Source organism: Onychomys torridus, chromosome 3, assembly GCF_903995425.1.
Source record: "Onychomys torridus chromosome 3, mOncTor1.1, whole genome shotgun sequence".
In the NCBI taxonomy this organism is placed as follows: Eukaryota; Metazoa; Chordata; class Mammalia; order Rodentia; family Cricetidae; genus Onychomys; species Onychomys torridus.
Window position 1 is genome coordinate 138,126,036 of NC_050445.1, and position 22,186 is coordinate 138,148,221.

The following is a 22,186-nucleotide window of genomic DNA, read 5'->3' on the forward strand; positions in this document are numbered from 1 at the left end:
TCAGGTAATTGGACATTTATAGGTTTGGTTTCTACAAAGGATAGAAGATAAAAATTTTAAAAAATGAGTTTTATTACCAACACGAAACTGAATGGTTTTTTTTTCTGTTTTACAACTTTGTTTAAAATATATTTTCAGTTTCTTGAAGAAAAAGCAATTATAAAAGAACTGAATTACACCAAGTTAGAGTGTACAAAACATCATTCATTCTTGGAATGTAGTACTCCATGTGCCTAGAATCAGCATTTCCAACAAGATTCTCAGGTAGATCGATCAGCAATGGGCACTATGGGGACATGACTGATACCACACACTCAGATCCAGCTGCCTGTGGAGTCCTTTTGAGATGTCTCCAATCAGGCATAATTGAGATGTGTGGCAGCATAGTGTCAATAAAGCAGAGTTTCTGGGAGGGAGAGGCAATACTGGGCTGAACAGAATTTTATTAGAAACAGAACGGAGCTTCAGAAAGAATAAAGTAAATCTAATGATGTGAATGTGAGCATCTCCAGGGAGTCATGCTAAAGGGTGTGTGTTTAAGATTTTATTTTTCCTTCTGAGTCTGGGTTACCTCACTCAGGATGATTTTTTCTAGATCCATCCATTTGCCTGAAAACCTCATGATGTCATTGTTTTTCTCTGCAGAGTAGTACTCCATTGTGTAAATGTACCATATTTTCTTTATTTTTAATAAAAATACATATATATGCAAGTGCCTGTGTGTGGGCTTGGTGTACGTGAATGCAGTGCCTGCAGAGGCAAAGAGGGTGTCAGATCTCTGAAGCTGGAGTTAGATGTGGCTGTGAGCCACAGGCCAAGTGTGTTGGGAACTGAACTCCAGTCCTATGGGAAAGCAGTACTCATTTTTTAACCACTGAGGCATTTCTATAGTTCCTTAAGTGTTGTCATGTGTGTGTGTGTGTGTGTGTGTGTGTGTGTGTGTGTGTGTGTGCGCGCGCACGAATATATTCTTGCTCATGCACCTGTGTGTGTGTGTGATCTTTCTCAGTTACAATGTTCACAAAATGTAGTTTACTCAAGATTTTTGTTTGTTTTTAAAGACAGGGTTTCACTGTGTAACAGCCATGGTTGTCCTGGAACTAGTGCTGTAGACCAGGCTGTTCTAGAACTCACAGAGATCTGCCTGCCTCTGCCTCCCTGGTGCTGGGATTAAAGCCTGCACCACCACTGTTCAGCAATACATAAAGTATGTTTGAACCACAATTAGCAGATTTGTTAAGGTGATTTTCATTGGCCAAAACATGAAAATGAATGTGATTTGCTAAATACAGGAGTGAACTAAATGTTCAGCTTACAATGAACCATTGTTCTCTATGATCTGTCTCCTAAATGATAAATGTGGAAAGAAGCTGAACAGAATTTCTGTGAACCAGAACCAGACCCTAAGAACATACATAAATGACAAATATTTGTTATTGTAAGCCACCTGAATATTTGTATTGTCTATGTCTTATTCTAGTATATGTAAGATATGATAACTTAGAAATATATTTTTGCCTACAGGGTAAAATCCCTGAGCATCTGTGTCTGGAGTGAAGTGGTGTATAGGCATATTGATTACCAGGTAAATAATCAACAGTTTTAATAAGCACACAGGACTTTATATTTATCATATCTGGTTTCTTTCCTTGCAGCACATCAGTTACTTAGCAACTTACTAAATAAAGAATGGTGTATGAAGGACAAGGCAGAGGTCTGTGGAAGGGTAAGGTTGGGGCAGCAATGGTCTGGTCCAGGGTCTGGGTGACCGTGCTGAGTGAGGGTTGGCTTGACAGCAGAACTGGAGCCCAAGCATTGAGGGGATGTCAGCATGCTGGTGAGAAAGTGTCTGGATTCAGGAGAGAGTCTCCAAGCAGCAGTCTGGTGTGAGACATCAGAACCTGAGAGGTGAGGAGGGCGGCTATGCTATGGAATCCTCACTTGTAGGGAGTCTGTGCTCCAGCATGGTGAGGAGAGTGTCAACTAATTAGGTCACTTCCTGTGGGGAGTCAGAACTGCAAAAGGAGAGGAGAGGGTACTGGTGGAGGAACTGGGAATTTGGAGAGGTGAGAAGTGCACCTGTGTATAGTGAGGAGTGCACCTGTGTATAGTGAGGAGTGCACCTGTGTATAGTGAGGAGTGCACCTGTGTATGGTGAGGAGTGCACCTGTGTATAGTGAGGAGTGCAGCTGTGTATAGTGAGGAGTGCACCTGTGTATAGTGAGGAGTGCATCTGTGTATAGTGATGAGTGCACCTGTGTATAGTGAGGAGTGCACCTGTGTATAGTGAGGAAGTCACCTGTGTATAGTGAGGAGTGCACCTGTGTATAGTGAGGAGTGTACATGTGTATAGTGAGGAGTGCACCTGTGTATAGTGAGGAGTGCACCTGTGTATAGTGAGGAGTGCAGCTGTGTATAGTGAAGAGTGCACCTGTGTATAGTGAAGAGTGCACCTGTGTATAGTGAGGAGTGCACCTGTGTATAGTGAGGAGTGCAGCTGTGTATAGTGAGGAGTGCACCTGTGTATAGTGAGGAGTGCAGCTGTGTATGGTGAGGAGTGCACCTGTGTGTAGTGAGGAGTGCACCTGTGTATAGTGAGGAGTGCACCTGTGTATAGTGAGGAGTGCACCTGTGTATAGTGAGGAGTGCAGCTGTGTATAGTGAGGAGTGTACATGTGTATAGTGAGGAGTGCAGCTGTGTATAGTGAGGAGTGCAGCTGTGTATAGTGAGGAGTGCAGCTGTGTATAGTGAGGAGTGCAGCTGTGTATAGTGAGGAGTGCACCTGTGTATAGTGAGGAGTGCAGCTGTGTATAGTGAGGAGTGCACCTGTGTATAGTGAGGAGTGCAGCTGTGTATAGTGAGGAGTGCACCTGTGTATAGTAAGGAAGTCACCTGTGCAGAGTGAGGAGGAAACCCTTGCAGTGTTGGCTCCATACTGGGTTGGAATTCAGAGACAAGGTAGGTTGTTTGGATCTTCCTTGCAGAGACTAGACCAGGCATGGCTAAAGAATGTCTCTGTTATGGAGATCAGTGTGGCACCTTAGTGTCTAGTATGGTAAGGAGAGCATCCTTGTCTGGTCGTGGATGTCCTGGCATTGTTTGTAGTGGTCCAGTAGGCCAAAGAGATTGTCTGTGCAGTAAGCAGAGCTGGTACGGGTTTCAGAGACTGCCAAGCTAAGGATGCTGCCTACCTGCTGGGATAGTTCTGTGTGACCACTAAATGCATTCCAGGGTGATGAGGGCTTCTGCACATGGAGTTGACCTTGGTTCGGTTTGGAGTGCCAAAGCCTCAGGGGTAAGTGGAGACTCCTCAAAGATAGCACCAGGAGTCAGTGCACAAGCTTGGTGAAGGAGGCTTCCTCAGTCTTGATGTGAGAACTTCAGCACAGAGTCTGACCCTGAGATGGAACATCCTGCTAAAGGGAGGAGGGCATCAGTGCAGGAGACACAAGCTAGACTTGAGGGCTGCAGTCCATCCTGGAGAGATAAGCAGCTAAGTAGAGAATGTGGGAAGGTGATGGGCAGCATCCAAGAGATTATCACTTGAGATCCTACAATAGATATAATGAACATAGTTGTTTTTTTTTTTTTCCAGTCACATATGTAGGTTAGAAATGCTGAAATTTGGGAAATAAAAGGAAACCTGCTCAAACATTACTCTAAAATGGGACTAATAGTGTGCACCCATGGATTTTAGTATGTTTGGATACAAACTGGAGAGAAAACCTAGAAACACAAACTAAGTGTGCGTGTGTGTGTGTGTGTGTGTGTGTGTGTGTGTGTATGGGCTTGTGTTCGTGTGTGTTTGTGTGTGTGTTCCTGCATGTGCTTTTGTTTGTTATTTGTTGGCACAAGAGGAGATTTCAAGAAGGGAAATATTTGGAAGAGCTGAAGGCCACGCATGGGGATATGAGCTGGAAGATGTCTGTGGGAGGAACTCAAATGATCCCATTTTTAGAAACTAGTTTAAGTTCCCCTGTGGTATATTGTGATCCATTAATTGCCCCACCTGTTCCCAACAGTGCTGTGAACTCGAGAGGCTGGTGCTGAGCAGTGCAGGGATCAAGGGAAGACAGGCAGGAGGAGAGAGACAGCCTCCTCCCACAGCTGCTAACCAGAGCTGTGTCAGGATGTGACCAGTGGCTCAGTGAGTGGAGAGTGCCCAAGAGTGAGTGATGAAGACAGTGGGAAGCAGAGAGCTCAGAGGAGCAGCTTCAGAAGGACCAGGATGTGAGCTTTGCCTTCCCCCTGCAGGAGGCAGCTGAGTGGGAAGTGGGAGCCCACACAATATTGAGGGGCCAATGGTCCTCTAGAATGTGGTCTCAGAACTTGCCTGTTCAGTCTGGTTTTCCTGAAACCTTGTTGCATACAGAAGCACATGAATTTATGTTTGCTGCAGGGTATCTTAGGACAGAGTTTTCTCACAGCATGGTTCCTCTTTCCCCTCCTTCCTATTTCTTTCCTTCCCCCTTTGAGTGCCCACTTTAGAGTATTTGCATATCGTGCTGAGTAGGTTCAGATGCTACAATTCTTATCTTCTGTTTGAAGATGTTGCATCTCTGTATGTGGCCTGAGTGATTCCGTGTTGTGGTTTCTCATTCTCATGTGCTATTTCCCATCTGGAAATCCCTCTTCTCATATATAATTGTGTGATAAGACAGTTTATCGCCGTGTTTGATTCTCACATACTATGAGTTTTAGGCAGGAGACAGGGTGTGCTTTCTGAGGGAGGCAGGTCTCTTCTTGAGATGGCTTCAGAGATCATCTATGAAGAAGTGAAGTTCAAGAATGAATCCAACTCCTCATGCACCTACTCAGATTCTGCTACAGGTAAAAAAAAATCTGGGCTTAATCTTGGGGGAAGGAAAAAGGAAGAGTCATTAATAAACTTTGGGTGATGTTGGTTACTAATTATCTCAGCATTCATGTCTAGGATTTTACTGGAGTCACAGGGGATTGAATTGTTTGTGGTGTGACTTTAAGGGCTGTAGAGTTTTCTAGTGGGAAATAAAAGCTTGCTTGGCATGGTTATTGCTCTTGCCATTTACAGAAACAATACCTTTTATCTTGTATTCTTATATATATATATATATATATATATATATATATCTTTCATATAGCATTTCCCGGTGTAGAAAAATGAACATAAAATGAAATCATACTTTTCAGTATTGAGCCTTTTCCCTCTATGTTTGACAGTCTATTGCAACTTTATGAAAACTGTTTCTGTGTGGAGCTCTTATCTTGAAGTAACTTTTTCTTTTATACTATAGATCAAAGCAGAGCCTCTCCCTCGGTAGGCAGTTGCTCTCCACTACATTGTACCTTCATCTAGCAAACGGTTTCTGACCATGATACAGTGACTATCAGACTGATCATATGCTAAAGAAGTGGAATATGACTAGAAACATTTACTTTTGTTGTATATGTGTCTCTAATGTTTGGACAGTCTAGACGGTATTAGAATATATCCTGCTGCAACCACAGTAAAGAACACCAAGAAAACATGGTGATATGAAAATGTACCTACTGTACAGTGTAAAAGGAAAGTCATAGGCAGATGGCAGTACTTACATTTTGTCACTGTGTGGGAAAACATACTATATATATATCCTTTAAAATTTGCTGAAAGGGCCAATGTGGTGCAATTCCAGCACTTGGAGGCAGATGCAGGAGGATCACTGAGGATTAAGGCCAGCCTGCTCTACATAACAAGTTGCAGAACAGCCTGGTCTACATAGTGAGTCCCTAGTTCATTACACCTCCCACCACCAAAAGAAGAACTTCCTGAAAGGATATGATTGAAGTTTTTTTGTGAAATATATATATATATTTCCAAATCATTTTTCAGATCTCAAAATAATATTACCAGTTATTTCAATAGTGTGTGAACTTCTAAGCGTTTTGTAATGGTTTTTACACGGACATCATTTTTTTATTATTTCCAATGAACACACTATTGGTAATTATGTGACATGGAAAAGAAGGGAGTTGGGGCAGGAGGAAAAGCAGAAACAAGGGTGAAACTTATCACTCATGAGATGAATGTGTACTCCTTCCAGCTCCCAAAGTGAAGCCCACCCCTCGTCTAAGTAAGCTTGGTTGCCCCTCGCTGCTCTTTACATCACTGATGGCACTTTTCCTGTTGTTGACCATCTCATTCTTGGTTGCTTTTATCTGTAAGTATCCCCGATGAATCATTAGACTATGTATGCATTAGGTGAAGAGAGGTTCCGCTGTAGTACCTGGCATTTAATAGAATATGGAGAAGAAATATTGTTTTGGGGAAAAACAATTCAAGGGGTTACATTGTGGCTCTTACTCTGTCCTTGGATTTAGCTATTGTCTTGGGAAAAACGGAATTCATTCTCATTAGAGAAACTTAAGTTTATTTACGAATGTATGTGGGTGTGTGGATGAACTCTCTGGAGTGTTGTCTTTGTCAGACTAGAAGATCAAACAGTTTTCTCATTGGTGTTTAGAAGTTGAGCTGTATGTGTATACAAGCTGTATGTATATAGGACTCCCTCATCTTGGGATAAGCTTGTGGACAAGAAGGAGTTAGGAAGAAATTCTCCAAGAGTTTTCTTCAGCTAATTTATAATTGCTCTGTCCTGCCCAGGATTATGTGAAATCTAGAAGCCAACTGAGCAAGTGGGTGGATTTGTGTTCATCAAAGTTTCAAGAATTTCTCAATAATTTAAAATGCATGCAAACTAGTATATTTACGTTGTTTTACTCATTCACATGAACCAAGTAGCAGCAATGTACAGTATGTCACACATTGTGTCAGACAGAGTCCATGAAGAACATGGACTCTGTTCTCCAGAATCTTAGAGGAGAGTGAACAAATCAGTGCCGGCCAGTACAGTGGCTACTCAGGACATTGAGACAGGAGGACAGCAAGTGTGGAGCTGGCCTGGACTATGTAAAAAAGTCTGTGTCTAAAGAAACAATGAAGAAAAATGGACAAGTTTTCCAACATTGTTCAGGAAGTCTTGTGCTGACAGAGATTTCCTAGAAGAGGCTGTGTCTACAACTGTGTGTGCCAAGAATGTCACAGAGGTGTGAGACAGAAGTGTGAATGACTGAAGTACATAGTTCTAAGTGAAGAAGAAATGACATTTCCCTAGGTAAACAAAGCAGCATGCAGAGCTTGTGTTGTGCCCCATTATGAAAAACTTAGTTTTTCTCCTAAATTTATATTTTTATCAAGTATGGTTTTCTGCTTAACAAATCAGCATTAACTTAATGAGGTAAGACAATGATTTATTTATCTTTTGCTTCTGTGGTTTGTCAGTTTTAGGCTGATCTCCACTGAGTGGCTTCTCTGGTCCTAGCATGTGTAGGTTCCTTAGGATGTTTTGGCTTTTATACATAGTGGCTTGCAGACTTCTGAGACTGAGGGTGACCATGAGCCAGGTCTCTGGAAAAAATTAACAAGAGGGTTGGAGAGATGACTCAAAGGTTAAGAGCACTGGCTACTCTTCCAGAGGCCCTGAGTTCAATTCCTATAAACCACATAGTGACTCACAACCATCTGCAATGAGATCTGGTGCCCTCCTCTGTCATGCAGGCATACTCACAGACAGAACACTGTATATATAATAAAGAAACAAATCTTTTAAAACATTTAACTTAATAGTACATCAGAGTTGATTTTGCACATTCTCTTGGCCAAAGAAAGTCTAGAAGGCAGTTCAAACATAAGACTTCATGTTTTCCTTTCCTCTTTTTTCCTTCCTTCCTTCCTTCCTTCCTTCCTTCCTTCCTTCCTTCCTTCCTTCCTTCTTTCCTATCTTTCTTTTTTTTTTCTTAACAGGGAACATTTAAAAATCACATTGCAATAGTGCATGGATACAGAAGTTAAAAGTTGTGGTCATTTTTTGCAAAGCATCACAGCCATGGAAAACCAATGCAACATTTCGAATAGAGAATTGATGTAGCTTACTTAGGTTATAGATGGTGCTTTTGTATGAATCTGAAAACAGAGTCATTAGGGCAAAAAGAGAAATGAAAAGGCCTGTGTCAAACCTGATAATGAGATAAGTGTCTGAAGAACATAAGAAGAGGCGACTTTGAATGGTAAAGAGCACAACACCAAGGAAGTAGATGTTGATGAATATCAAGATCCAGGGATTAAGGGGTCCAAGAAGTACTATGTGATTTAATCTTCTGATGATGTAAAGTCAGCAACCATGAAGTTATTCAAAGCGGTAGACAATCTAGGATAAGTTATAGGTTTAACTTGGTAGGTATTGATTTCAGTTTTAGGCGTACTGAGCTGAAGCTAATTGGTTTATGTTTAGTGAACACAAAATCCCACACATATGGGCAGCAGGCAAGACCACAGCAGTACATGGCATCACTCGGGAAGATTTTGTATGAGGAGGAAGAATCATGACAAGACTGTAGCAAGTGTTACATTTGAATGGGTGGATGGAGGGAGAAGAGATTATAAAAAACAACAAGAAGTGATGGCAATAAAGAGTGGTGCAAACCCAGGTCAGAGCAATGTGTTAAGAGCTGAGGAGGAGGAAAAATGGGTTGAATCCAATAGCAAGACGGCTATGTAATTACCCTGGGGTATTACTGATGACCCATTTCAAACCTGGTGTGAGTGAAATTGAGGAAGACAAAGTGGTGGGGTAAGGAGGAAATGACCCTGGGAGGAAGATGAAGAACTTCACTTCTGGAGAGAAGCCAGTCAGCTGTAAGAGAGTGAGAGAGAGAGAGCATGTGTGTGGAGGAGTAACCTGTTGAAATGAGGAGAGTTGAAGGAAGAAAACAGTGCTCCATAGACATGTATTGAGTTCTTTTTATTTCCTATTCTAAAATAACCTAGAGCTACTGAGAGTTAGCTAACCCCCTTTCCTCCCAAAGCCAAGGCTGTTTACGTTCTCGAATACTAATATCTATGTTTGCTTCATCTCCCCCAAGAGCCTGTGTTTTCATCTTATGTAACATGGAAGGGTATGGTTCACTCCCTTTAGTGTCATCACTGGGCCTGTCCTGCCTCTCAAATCACTGGTCTTCCTATGAGTCCTGGAAGTACCCATGGTTTCAAAATAGGAGCTTTGACTGTGGGGTTATGGGAATTGTAGTCAGGCTTTGTCCACTTAAGTATCAGGACTTAGTAGATCTGTGTACCAGTAAGCAGAAAGTAGAAAGCCACAATTCCTTCATGAAAATGAGTGGTTGGGGTTCTGTTTTTCATTTGTTTCTTGTTTGTTTTACAGTGTATTATCAAAAGTACTCTCAACTTCTTGAAGAAAAACAAGTTATAAAAGATCTAACTCACAAAGAATTGAACTGCAAAAAAGACTATCCACCCACGGCTGGTAAGAATTCAAGTTTGCTTGATGTAGAGCGTAGTGGTTTCACATGAATCTTTCCTTCCTTCCTTCCTTCCTTCCTTCCTTCCTTCATTTTATATTTATTCTTCTCTCATACATTGCATCCCAGCCACAGTCCCTCCCTCTACTCCTTCCAGTTCTCTTCCCCATCTCCTCTCTCCCCTGGATCCACTCCTCCTCTGTTTCCCTTCCTAAGAGAGCAGGTCTCCAAAGGGATGTCAACCAAACACAGCATAACAAGTTATGACAAGAGTAGGCACAAACCCTCATATCAAGGCTGACCAAGGCAACCCAGTGGGAGGAAAACATCCCAAGAGCAGGTAAGAGTCAGAGACACCCCCACTCCCACTCTAAGGAATCCCACAAGAATACCACGCTAACAGCCATAACAGATATGCAGCCTGGTATCCTCAACCTCTTTGGCTCCTAAAATCCTTTCCCCCTTCTTCTGCAGGGTTCCGCAAGCTCTGTGTAATGTTTGATTGTAGGTCTCTGCCTTTGCTCCCATCAGCTTCTGGATAAAGCCTCTCTGATGAGAAATTGGCTAGCCACTAGTCTATGAGTATAGTGGAATGTTGATAGAAATCAGTTCATTGACATTTGTTTGTTTGTTTTTTTCTTTATTATTATGTGTTTTAAATTTTATTCGTCAGCCACGGGTTCCCCTGTCCTCCCCACTCCTGCCCCCAGCCCCACCCTCCCCCCAGCTCCTCCCCTCCATTCCCATGTCCTCCAGGATCAAGGCACCCCTGGGGATTCATTTAAACCTGGTGGATTCAGTACAGGCAGGTCCTGTCACCTCCTTCCAGACTGAGCAAAGTGTCCCTGTGTAAGCCCAAGGTTTCAAACTGCCAGCTCATGCACTCAGGACAGATCCTGGTCCCGCAGACTGGTTCCTCCCAAGCAGATCTAGCTATTCAATTGTCTCACTGATCCAGAGGGCTGATCCAGCTGGGAGCTCCACAGCCTTTGGTTCATAATTCATGTGCTTCCATTCATTTGGCTATTTGTCCCTGTGCTTTTTGGAATCTTAGATTCAACAATTCATGCTCTTGCAGACCTTCCTCTTTCTTGACAGTTGGACACCTGGAGCTCCCCTTGGGGCCTAGCTGAGGATCTCTGCATCCACTTCCATCAGTTATTGGATGAGAGTTCCAGCAGGACAGTTAGGGTGTTTAGCCATCTGATCACCGGACTAGGTCAGATCAGGCTTTCCCTCCACCATTGCCAGCTGTCTACAGAAGATGTATCATTTGGATTTTTGGGGACCTCTCCAGCACTCTGCCTATTCCTGTTCTCATGTGGTCTTCATTTATCATGATCTGTTATTCCTCCTTCTCCCTTTCTGTTCTTGATCCAGCTGCAATCTCCTGCTCCCCTAAGCTTTCTTTCCTTCAAAGCTTGCACTTCATTACTCCCACTCTCGTCCAGGTTTTTCATGTAGATCTCATCCATTTCTCCGCCATTGGGTGATCCCTGTGTCTTTCCTAGGGTCTTGTTTTCTAGGTAGCCTCCCTGGAGTTGTGTAGCAGTCTAGTCATCTTTGTTTTACATCTAGTATCCTCCTATGAGTGAGTACACACCATGTTTGTCCTTCTGAGTCTGGGTTACCTTACTCAGGATGATTTTTCTAGATCCATCCATTTGCCTGCAATCCTCATGATGGCATTGTTTTTCTCTGCTGAGTAGTACTCCATTGTGTATATGTACCATATTTTCTTTATCCATTCTTCAGTTGAAGGGCATCTAGGTTGTTTCCAGGTTCTGGCTATTACAAACAAAGCTGATATGATCATAGCTGAGCAAATGCCCCTGTGGTATGATTGAGCATTCCTTGGGTATATGCCCAAGACTGCTATAGCTGGGTCTTGGGGGAAATGGAATCCCAATTTTCTAAGGAAGCACCATATTGATTTCCAAAGTGGCTGTACAAGCTTGCATTCCCACCAGCAGTGGAGGAGAGTTCCCATTGCTCCACATCCTCTCCTTCATAAACTGTCTTCTGTGCTTTTGATTTTAGCCAATCTGACAGGTGTAAAGTGGTATCTCAGAATCATTTTGATTTGCATTCCCTGGATAATTAGGGATGTCGAGCAATTCCTTAAATGACTTTCAGCCATTTGAACTTCCTCTGTGGAGAATTCTCTGTTTAGTTCTATAGCCCATTTCTTAATTGGACTGTTGGGCATTTTGATGTCTAATTTCTTAAGTTCTTTATATATTCTGGATATCAGCCCTCTGTCAGATGTGGAATTGGTGAAGACCTTTTCCCATTCAGTAGGCTGTCGCTTTGTCTTGTTGACCATGTTCTTTGCTCTACAAAAGCTTCTCAGTTTCAGCAGGTCCCATTGATTGATTTTCTCTCAGTGTCTGTGCTACTGGTGTTATATTTAGAAAGTGATCTCTGGTGCCAATGCGTTCAAGAGTACTTCCTACTTCTCTTCTATCAGGTTCAGAGTAGCTGGATTTATGTTGAGGTCTTTGATCCACTTGGATTTAAGTTTTGTGCAGGGTGACAGATATGAATCTATTTGCAGCCTTCTACACATTGACATCCAGTTATGCCAGCACCATTTGTTGAAGATGCTTTCCTTATTCCAGTGTACATTTTTGGCTTCTGTGTAAAAATTATGTGTTCATAGGTGTGCGGGTTAATGTCAGGGTCTTCAATTCGATTCCATTGGTCCACATGTCGGTTTTTATACCAGTACCAAGCTGTTGTTATTACAGTAGCTCTATAGTAGAGCTTGAGGTCGGGGATTGTGATGACTCCAGAGGTTGTTTTATTGTACAGGATTCTTTTGGCTATCCTGGGTTTTTTGTTTTTCATATGAAGTTGAGTATTATTCTTTCCAGATCTGTGAAGAATTGTGTTGGTAATTTGATGGGAATTGTGTTGAATCTGTAGATTGCTTTTGGTAAGATCACCATTTTTACTATGTTAATCCTGCCTATCCATGAGCATGGGAGATCTTTCCATTTTCTGACATCTTCTTCAATTTCTTTTTTCAGGGACTTAAAGTTCTTGTCATATAGGTCCTTCAGATGCTTAGTTAGAGTAACCCCAAGGTATTTTATATCATTTGTGGCTATTGTAAAAGGTGATGTATCTCTGATTTCCTTCTTAGCCTGTTTGTCTACTGTGTATAGGAGGGCTACTGATTTTTTTGAGTTGATCTTGTATCCTGCTATGTTGCTGAAGGCTTTTATTAGCTGTATCACTTCCTTGGTTGAATTTTTGTGGTCACTCATGTGTACTAACATGTCATCTGCAAATAGGGAGAGCTTGACTTCTTCCTTTCCAATTTGTATCCCCTTAATCTCTTTATGTTTTCTTATAGCTCTGGCTAGAACTTCAAGTACTATATTGAATAAGTAGGGGGAGAGGGGAGAGCCTTGCCTTGTTCCTGATTTTAGTGGTATTGCTTTGAGTTTCTCTCCATTTAATTTGATGTTGGCTGTTGGCTTGCTGTAGATTGCCTTTATTATGTTTAGGTATGTTCCCTGTATTCCTGATCGCTCCAAGACCTTTATCATGAAGGGGTGTTGGATTTTGTCCAATGCCTTTTCTGCATGTAGTGAGATGAACATGTGGTTTTTTTTTTTTTTAGTTTGTTTATATGGTGTATTACATTGATAGACTTTTGTACGTCTGATGGTCTGATAGAACACAGGAGGTTATTCTAATTGTTTTGTATCTGTTGAGATTTGCTTTGTGGCCAAGTATGTGGTCAATTTTAGAGAAGGTTCCATGGGGTGCTGAGAAGAAGGTATATTCTTTTTTGTATGGGTGGAATGTTCTGTAGATATTGATTAAGTCCATTTGATCCATAACATCAGTTAAGCCCATTATAGGTCTGTTAAGTTTCAATTTGGCCGATCTGTCCAGAGGTGAAAGTGGGGTGTTGATGTCTCCCATTATTAATGTGTGGGGTTTTATATGTGATTTAAGCCTTAGTAATGTTTGTTTTACATATGTGGGTGCCCTTGTGTTTGGGGCATAAATGTTCAGAATTGAGACTTCATATTGGTGGATCTTTCCTGAGATGTGTATGCAATGTCCTTCATCATCTGTTTTGATTGATTTTAGTTTGAAGTCTATTTTGCTAGATATTAGGATGGCTACACCAGCTTGCTTCTTAAGACCATTTGATTGGAAAGTCTTTTCCCAGCCTTTGATTCTTAGGAGGTCTCTGTCTTTGAATTTGAGGTGTGTTTCTTGTATGCAGCAGAAAGATGGGTCCTGTTTTTGTATCCATTCTGTGAGTCTGTGTATTTTTATAGGTGAATTAAGTCCATTGATATTAAGGGATATTAATCACCAGTGATTAGTTCCTGTTTTTATTTTTATTTTTTGGTGGTAGTGTGTGTGTACTTCTCTTCTTTGGGGTTTACAGCTGTGGTGTTATCTATTGCCTGTGTTTTCATGGGTGTATCTGTCTTCCTTAGGTTGGAATTTTCCTTATAGTGCTTTCTGTAGGGCTGAGTTTGTGGATAAGTATTGTTCAAATCTGGTTTTGTCTTGGAAGGTCTTGTTCACTCCATCTATGATGATAGAAAGTTTTTCTGGGTATATTAGTCTAGGCTGGCATCCATGGACTCTTAGTGTCTGCATTATATCTGTTCAGGTCCTTCTGACTTTCAAAGTCTCCATGGAGAAATTGGGTGTTATTCTGATGTGTTTGCCTTTATAATACACTTGGCCTTTTTCCTTTGCTGCCCTTAAAATTCTTTCTTTATTCTGTACGTTTAGTTGTTTAATTATTATGTGTCGAGGGGACTTATTTTGGGGGTCTAGTGTGTTTGGTGTTCTATAGGCTTCTTGTATCTTCATATGCATTTCCTTCTTTAAGTTGGGAAAGTTTTCTTCTATGATCTTGTGAAATATATTTTTTGTGCCTTTGAGTTGGTATTCTTCTCCTTCCTCTATCCCTATTATTCGTAGGTTTGGTCTTTTCATGGTGTCCCAAATTTCTTGGACATTTTGGGTCATGACTTTGTTGGATTTAAGTGTTTTCTTTGACTGATGAATCTATTTCTTCTACCGTATTTTCAACACCAGAGATCGTCTCTTCCATCTCTTGCATTCTGTTGGTTATACTTGCCTCTGAAATTCCTGTTTGTTTATTCAGATGTTCTATTTCTCACATTCCCTCTGCTAGTGTCTTCTTCATTTTTTCTATTTACCTCTGCAGATCTTGGATTGTCTCCCTTGCTTTTTCATGATTTTCATTCAAGGATTTATTGTTTTCTTCTGCTTTAATTGTCCTTTCCTCCAGTTTTTTATAGTGTTCTTCCCTTTTTTTCTTTGTCTGCTCCTCTACTTTATTTTTGATTTCTTCTATATAAGGCTCTAGCCTCTTCATGATGTCACTTATAAGGTTGTTTTCTTCTTCTTCTTCCATTCTGTGATGTTGAGGTCTAGCTCTGGTCCAGATGGGAGTTCTAGGTCGGACAGAAGCTGGGGGCTGTTCTCTCTTTGTTTAATTTTTATGTTTAGCTCTGCCCTAGGTCTCTGAGTCATCCCATTTCAGATCCCTGGCCTTCCAGGCAGTGTTCAGCATGGGCTCCCTCTTGTGGTTTGTGCCTCAAGTTGGAGCAGTCATCGGTTGGCCACTCCCACAAGTTCTGTGCCACCTCTACCCTTGCACATCTTGCTGGCAGAAGAAAGTGTAGGCTGAAGTTTTGTGCCTGGGTTGGAATCTCAGTCCCACCACTGAGCGCCTTGCCTGGTTACAGAAGATGGCCAGTTCAGGCTCCATATCACCCATTGCTAGGAGTCTTTGATAGGGTCAACCTTGTAGATTACAGGAAGTTTCCACTGCAGTAGGTTTCCACATTCCCTCTTACACCCCCCACAGCAATTCCACTCATTTTTTTTGGTATTCACTCTTTCCACACCTTGATTCCTCCTGTTCCTTTTTCCCTCTGCCTCCAGTGCACCCACAAAATCTATTCTATTTCTTTATCCCACAAGGGTCATATGACTCTCCTTTCCCATGGTACCTATCCTCTCTTGGTCTGTGGATTGTAGTATGATTATCCTTTAATCAACAGTCAATATCCACTTATAAGTTAATACATACCATGTTTGTTTTTCTGGGTCTGGGTTATATTACAGGATGACTTTTTTTTTCTAGTTCTATTCATTTGCCTGCAAATTTCATGATGTCTTTTTTATTTTTTTTTTTTTGGTTTTTCAAGACTGGGTTTCTCTGTGCAGTCAGGGCTGTCCTGGAACTTGCTCTGTTGACCAGGCTGGCCTTGAACTCAGAGATCCACCTGCCTCTGCCTCCTGAGTGCTGGGATTAAAGGCTTGTGCCCACACTGGGCTGATGTCATTTTTTTTGACAGTGAAGTAATACTTCATAGTGTAAATGTACCACATTTTCATTATCCATTCTTCTGCTGAGAAACATCTAGGTTGTTTCAAGTTTCTGGCTTTTGTGAATAAGCCTTTAAGAACATAGGTAAGCAAGTGTCTTTGTGGTAGGATGGAGCATGCTTTGGGTATATGCCTAAGAGTGTATGTAGCTGGGTCTTGAGGTAAATTGATTCCCCACTTTCTGAGAAACCATCATATTGATTTCCTTAGTGGCTGTATAAGTTTGCATCCCCACCAGCATTGGAGGAGTGTTCTCCTTCCTCCACATCCTTGCTAGCATGAACTCTCACTTGAGTTTTTGATCTTGCCAATTCTGATTGGTGTAAGATAGAATCTCAGACTAGTTTTGATTTGCATTTCCCTCATGGCTAAGGATGTTGAACATTTCTATAAGTGCTTCTCAACCATTTGAGATTGCTTCATTGAGAATTTTTGGTTTTTAAATTTATTTATTTTTATTTTATGGGCACTGGTGTTTTACCTAAATGTATGTCTGTGTCAAGATGTTGGGTTCTCAGGCACTGGAGTAACAGACAGTTGTGAGTTGCCATGTGGAAGCTGGGAATTGAACCTGGGTCCTCTGGAAGAGCAGTCAGTGTTTTTAACCATTAACCCATCTCTCCAGGCCCTGAGAATTCTATTTAGCTCACTTTTCAATTGGATTATTTGGTTTGTTGATGTCTAGTTTCTTGAGTTCTTTATATATTTTGAGATTAGCCCTGTGTTGGACAGGTAGTTGATAAAAATCCTTTCCCATTCTGTAGGCTGCCATTTTGTCCTATTGATGGTGTCTTTTACCTTATGGAAGCTTTTCAGTTTCACGAGGTCCCAGTTATTGATTGATTGTTGATCTCAGTGCCTGCACTGTTGGTATTCTGTTCAAGAAGTTGGCTCCTGTGCCAATGCATTTGAGGCTATTTCCTACTTTCTGTTCTACCATGCTCAGTGTGTTCATTTAGTGTTGAGGTCTTTGATCCACTTGGACTTTAGTTTTGTTCAGGGTGATAGATATGGATCTATTTGCATTCTTCTACATGAAGACATGCAGTTAGACCAGCACCATTTGTTGAAGATGCTTTAGTTTTTCCATTGTATATTTCTGGCTTCTTTAAAAAAACAACAACAGCCCTGGTGTGCATACGTGAATTTATGTCTGGGTCTTCCATTCTATTCCATTGATCGATGTTTTTTTTTTTTTATGACAATACCATGCAGTTTTTATTAGTATAGCTCTGTAGTACACTTTGAAATCAGGGATGATGCTTCTAGAAGTTCTTTCATTATGTAGGATTGTTTTAGCTATCCTGGGTTTTTTTTTCCTACATGAAGTTGAGAATTGTCCTTTCAAGGTGTGTAAAGAATTGTGTTGGGATAATGATGGGGAGTGTGTTCAATCTGTAGATTGCTTTTGGAAAGCTGCCGATTTTTACTATGTTAATCCTACTGATCTATGAGCATAGGAGATCTTTTCATTTTCTGATATCAACTTCCATCACTTAATGGATGAGAGTTCCAGCTCTACAGGGTGCTTGCCCATCTGATCATCAGACTAGATCAAATCAGTCTTTCTCTCGACCATTGCCAGCAGTCTACAGAGGATGTATCATTGTGGATTACTGGGGACCTCTCCAGCACTCTGCCTATTCCTGATCTCATGTGTGAATCATTTATCATGGTCTGTTATTCCTTGTTCTCCCTTTCTGTTCTTGATCCAGCTGGGATCTCCTGTACCCCTAAGCTTTCTTTCCCTCAAACCTTGACCTTCATAAACCCCACTGTCATCCAGATTGTTCATGTAGATCTCATCCATGTCTCTTGGGAATCCATTTCCCCCAAGACCCAGCTGTAGCACTCTTGGGCATATACCTAAGGAATGCTCAATCATACGACAAGGGCATTTGCTCAGCTATGTTCATACAAGCATGGTTTGTAACAGCCAGAACCTAGAAACAACCTAGATGCCCTTCAACTGAAGAATGGATAAAGAAAACATGGTACATATACACAATGGAGTCCTACTCAGCAGAGAAAAACAATGCCATCATGAGGTTTGCAGGCAAATGTATGGATCTAGAAAAAATCATCCTGAGTGAGGTAACCCAGACTCAGAAGAATGAACATGGTATGTACTCACTCATAGTCGGATACTAGATATAAAACAAAGATGAGTAGACTGCTACACAACTCCAGGGAGGCTACCTAGAAAACAGGACCCTAGGAAAGACACAAGGATCACCCAATGACAGAGAAATGGATGAGATCTACATGAACAACAAAGAACTAAACTATTATTTAGAGACCCAGACAGTTTGGATTATGTCCTCAGTGTCTGGGTGTCCATGACACTCTGATTTCCTGACAATACTCCAGTAGGAACAAGGAGCCCTGATGTTAGTGTAGATAGAGGTAGACTGGGGTTGCTTGGCATCTGAGGGACGAGGGACTCCTTGTTGTATCTGGATAAGTGTGAAGTCTCAGCTTTCATGTGGTTTCCACATCAAGCAGTTTTTAAAATGACTTAATGACATTGAACTTACATTTCCTTCTTCCCCAAAGACAAAGTCTGGAGCTGCTGCCCAAAGGACTGGAAGCCATTTAGTTCCCACTGCTACATCCCTACGGTTGACTCTGCATCTTACAGCGAGAGTGAGGAGAAGTGCTCCAGCATGGGTGCTCATCTGATGGTGATCCACAGCCAGGAAGAGCAGGTGCATCCTGGGACAGTGTGGCCTGGGCCTGGCCTGCTGTCTGCCTCTTTTTACTAAGAGGTTGTTTTGTTGACATTGGTGTTGTCGATGTGGCAGAAGCCGGGAATCTTGCTTCAGCCTTGGCATTGTACACCTTGCCCCTGCTTCAGTGAAGCTAAACAACCCACAAGGAGACATTGCAACAGAAATGCAAAGCCTGAAGTTGGAGGGAAGCATGAAATGTTTCTGCTTGAAAGGCCAGTTTGTGATTCCAACACTCTAAGGCTTCCTGTAGTACCCACCGGCTAACAGAAGAGGGCGCAGAGCTGACTAGGGAAAGGGGATCAAATCAGGAGTGTTCCAGCCAACCATCAGAAATGAAATATCTGAGGTTATGAATGGAGAATGATTTAATCTTCTAAATTCTCTCATGCACAACTTTCAAGAATGGTGCTGGGGAAGAAAGAAGGGAGTGCATCTGAGATGAGAATTCCTTATGATCACAGACTGAGATTGTTTCCAATGTGATGGAAATCAGGCCCCTGAGTGATGACCTTGTGTCCTGGTCATCCAGGGAAGCTGGCACTCCTGGGGGTGGGGTGGATCTTGTATTCCTTGATCCTTTCTTTGTCTTCTCATCTCTGTGTGACCAGAGGAAATCAATCAAAGTATCACTGTGTACCTCTAAAATGTATAATAATCTGTATTAATCTAAAATTTGAAAACTATTTAATGGACAAGAGAGATGAACTCAAATTTGATTGTTACATAATTGCATATGTGCATCATATTGGTCCTATAATTTTGTATAGTTGAAATAACTTTTAAAAGATCTTATAAAAATTCAATAACAGAAAAAGGATCACTCCATCCAGGCTGAATGCTGTATCTCTCTTTCCTCTTAGGATTTCATCACCAATATCCTGGATCCTAAAGCTGCTTATTATATTGGGCTTTCAGATCCAGGTCATCGACAGTGGCGATGGGTTGATCAGACACCATACAATAAAAGTGCCACGTGAGTCCAGAGTTACCTAGAGGAGTCCTGGGTCCTGTAGCATGAGAAGACTTTGGGGTGTTCCAGCTGTTGGTTATGAAACTAAAACAGCTCACTCCTGGTGTGACTGCTGGGGATGGAGTTACTTTATCCCCATTTCCTCATCAAGGAGTCCTGTGAGACACATGTCACTGATACTCCAGGAGAGATGAGGAAACTGAGTTTGAAGAGTGTAGGATGATAAGTACCCAGGGCACCCAACCAAGGTGCTACACCATGATCAGTTTTATTACATTTTCAGTCTCTCATCTCTATATTTAACAATAGTATTTATTATTTTTTGTTAGTGTGTATATCTATGTTTCTCTGTGAGCCATGTGTATGTGGGTGCCTATGGAGCCCATTAGTGGGTGTGGGATTATCAGGAGCTGAGCTCACAGGTGGTATGACTGTGCCAATATGGGTGCTGGAATCAGAAATGTCATGTTTTCTGGAAAAGCAACAAGTGCTCTTAATGTATGAGCCATCTTTCCAGATTTTATTTATATCTGTAATAAAAACTAATGTCAAGATCATAACTGATTAATTCTCTTAAATTAAAAGCCCTCAATCAAAAATTTTTAAGTGTCATATTTAGGCAATTATTTAAAAACTCTAATACCTTACTATGTTCCCATAGTCTATCCTGATTACTGTTGTGAGAAATAGGTAGTGATGTTATTCTCATTCTTAGTTTTCAGAGAAGAAAAGTAAGAATCAAGGGTAGTGAATTACTTGTTCTAGATGACAGAAATAAGTAGATTATCTAACAACTTTAAGTATTTCTCCATTCTCTAAAAAAAGACTATTGTAAAATGAAAAAAAAATTATTAGAGCATGAGATTGAGAGACCTTTTCAACATATAAATAAGCACATGGAATGACAGTCCCCAGGTACCAAGACCTAGGCATGAGGTAGCCCCTAGTATGTGTTCTGGGAGAACAAGTAAAAAACAACCAAAGAGAATATTGACTGTGATGGCCATGTATTCAGGGACATGTCAGACCTGGGTGGTGGAGAACAGTTGATTTGTACACACCTGAACCAGAATTCCACAAATTCCAACTGCATCCTTCTCTTGCTTACTCTTGTGGAAACACCCTGACATTCTTTCCTCCCTTCCAGGTTCTGGCACCCAGGTGAGCCCAGCAGTGACCACGAACGATGTGTTATAGTGAATGTTCCATATTCTGTTTAGGGCTGGAATGACATTCCTTGCAGTGAAAAACAGAAGTCAGTTTGTCAGGTGAAGAAAATATACTTATGAATCAAACATTCTTCATGGACATGGGATTGCCTTTTTATCCACCATTACACAGACACTTGGAAAGATCTTCTTGTGGAAGAGATGTCCATAGAAATTTAGGTAGGCAGCCAAAAGTTTTACATATGATAATACTTATTCACATATATACTTATTTATTCATCCTTTACTCTTTATTTAATGAGAATTTCCCATATATCAGACCGACAGGATCCCTTTGTGTATATGTAGAAGTACACCAGCTTTTCTGTCCATTCTTAGATTCCTAAAGTCTCATGTGATGATAGAGTTGTATGGTGTGGTCCCTCTAGCCATTTCCCTGTCTCTTTGTTCCTCTGTCTTTGGATTTATTGATGTATAATTGACAAATAAATCATGAATATTTACATTACAGTATCTTGACTTGATATTAGGAATGTATTGGGCAATGGCTACCACAATCAGGTGAACAGTACCCTCTATTACCTAACATAGTTGTCTGTTTTGTGTGTGTGGTGTAGAACATTTAAGATCTTCTAAGAAAATTCAGAAAGGGTGACATTGTCACCTACTGACACTTTGGTCCTAAGTGCTCACTCACACTTTCTCTGGCAGTTTGTGCCCTTCCCTCAGCATTTTCTCATGTCCCCCAATACCTGCACTACCCGGAGCCTTTCAGGATCTTGGTCCCCATGGCTAGTGTGTCAGGTGCTGTGGGTGCTGTGAGGCTGATGTGTGCCTCTAATGGTGCTGATCCTGGGCTGGGTGACCTTCCTCAAGAGCAAGTTTAAGAAGATGATAGCCAACCTTCTACTGGCATCACCTGTTATTTTTGGTGTCTCACCTTCTGTCTGTTGCATTAAGGAGAGCCTCAGCCTTGTGGATGGACACTGAGCAGACTCCCATGTCCCATGAAAGCCTGCATGCTGCTTAACACTTTGGAAACCTTTTCAACTTCTTATCATGAATATTTTGAAACAGAAGTTGCCTGGATGGTATCATCAATACTCACATAATTAACATTTATAGTAATGATTGTTGATATTTTGATAATTTGATATATATATATATATATATATATATATATATATATATATATATATATATATATGCACATGTTATTTGATAGGGCACATGAGAGCTCATTTGATACATAACACTTCAGGCAATATTTCAGTATTAATCATCTGAAATTTTCATTGCACTATAAAACAATACCATTATCACTCTAAGAAAATTTAACAATTCTTTTCTCAAATGATATGTGATCTTGCTTGTATTTCCTCAGTCATCCTCAAAATGTTTCTTATGGCTGTTCTAGTAAGCCATAGCCAAAAACATTCATTTGCTAATTAAATTATTCTACAAGTTCAGGCCATGCCTCCACAAGACTGTCCTCATTTCAGAGTCAATCTTCAAGTTCAGGAGTCCCCAAGGAGGCCATTACTTCAAGTCAACTGTCTGCAGAGTCCCAGGA

The 22,186-nt window shown here is 41.2% G+C and overlaps 1 protein-coding gene across 1 annotated transcript; it reads left to right on the forward strand.

Annotated features, from left to right (window-relative positions):
* Positions 1 to 4,749: 4,749 nt before the first annotated feature.
* Positions 4,750 to 20,843, forward strand: LOC118580551 (C-type lectin domain family 4 member A-like). The gene is made up of 6 exons (XM_036182348.1): positions 4,750 to 4,831; positions 6,064 to 6,180; positions 9,241 to 9,342; positions 18,299 to 18,450; positions 19,335 to 19,447; positions 20,592 to 20,843. The coding sequence occupies exons 1-6, from the start codon at positions 4,750 to 4,752 to the stop codon at positions 20,662 to 20,664; spliced, it is 639 nt and encodes a 212-aa protein (XP_036038241.1). The 3' UTR covers positions 20,665 to 20,843.
* The last annotated feature ends 1,343 nt before the right edge of the window (positions 20,844 to 22,186 follow it).

What these genes read in the sequence shown, in the direction of transcription:
- LOC118580551 (XM_036182348.1), top strand. Translation starts at nt 4,750, where the DNA reads ATGGCTTCAGAGATCATCTATGAAGAAGTGAAGTTCAAGAATGAATCC. An exon ending in ATTCTTGGTTGCTTTTATCT is followed by an intron (nt 6,181 to 9,240) that starts GTAAGTATCCCC and finishes TTTGTTTTACAG; the next exon opens with TGTATTATCAAAAGTACTCT. An exon ending in CCATACAATAAAAGTGCCAC is followed by an intron (nt 19,448 to 20,591) that starts GTGAGTCCAGAG and finishes CCTCCCTTCCAG; the next exon opens with GTTCTGGCACCCAGGTGAGC.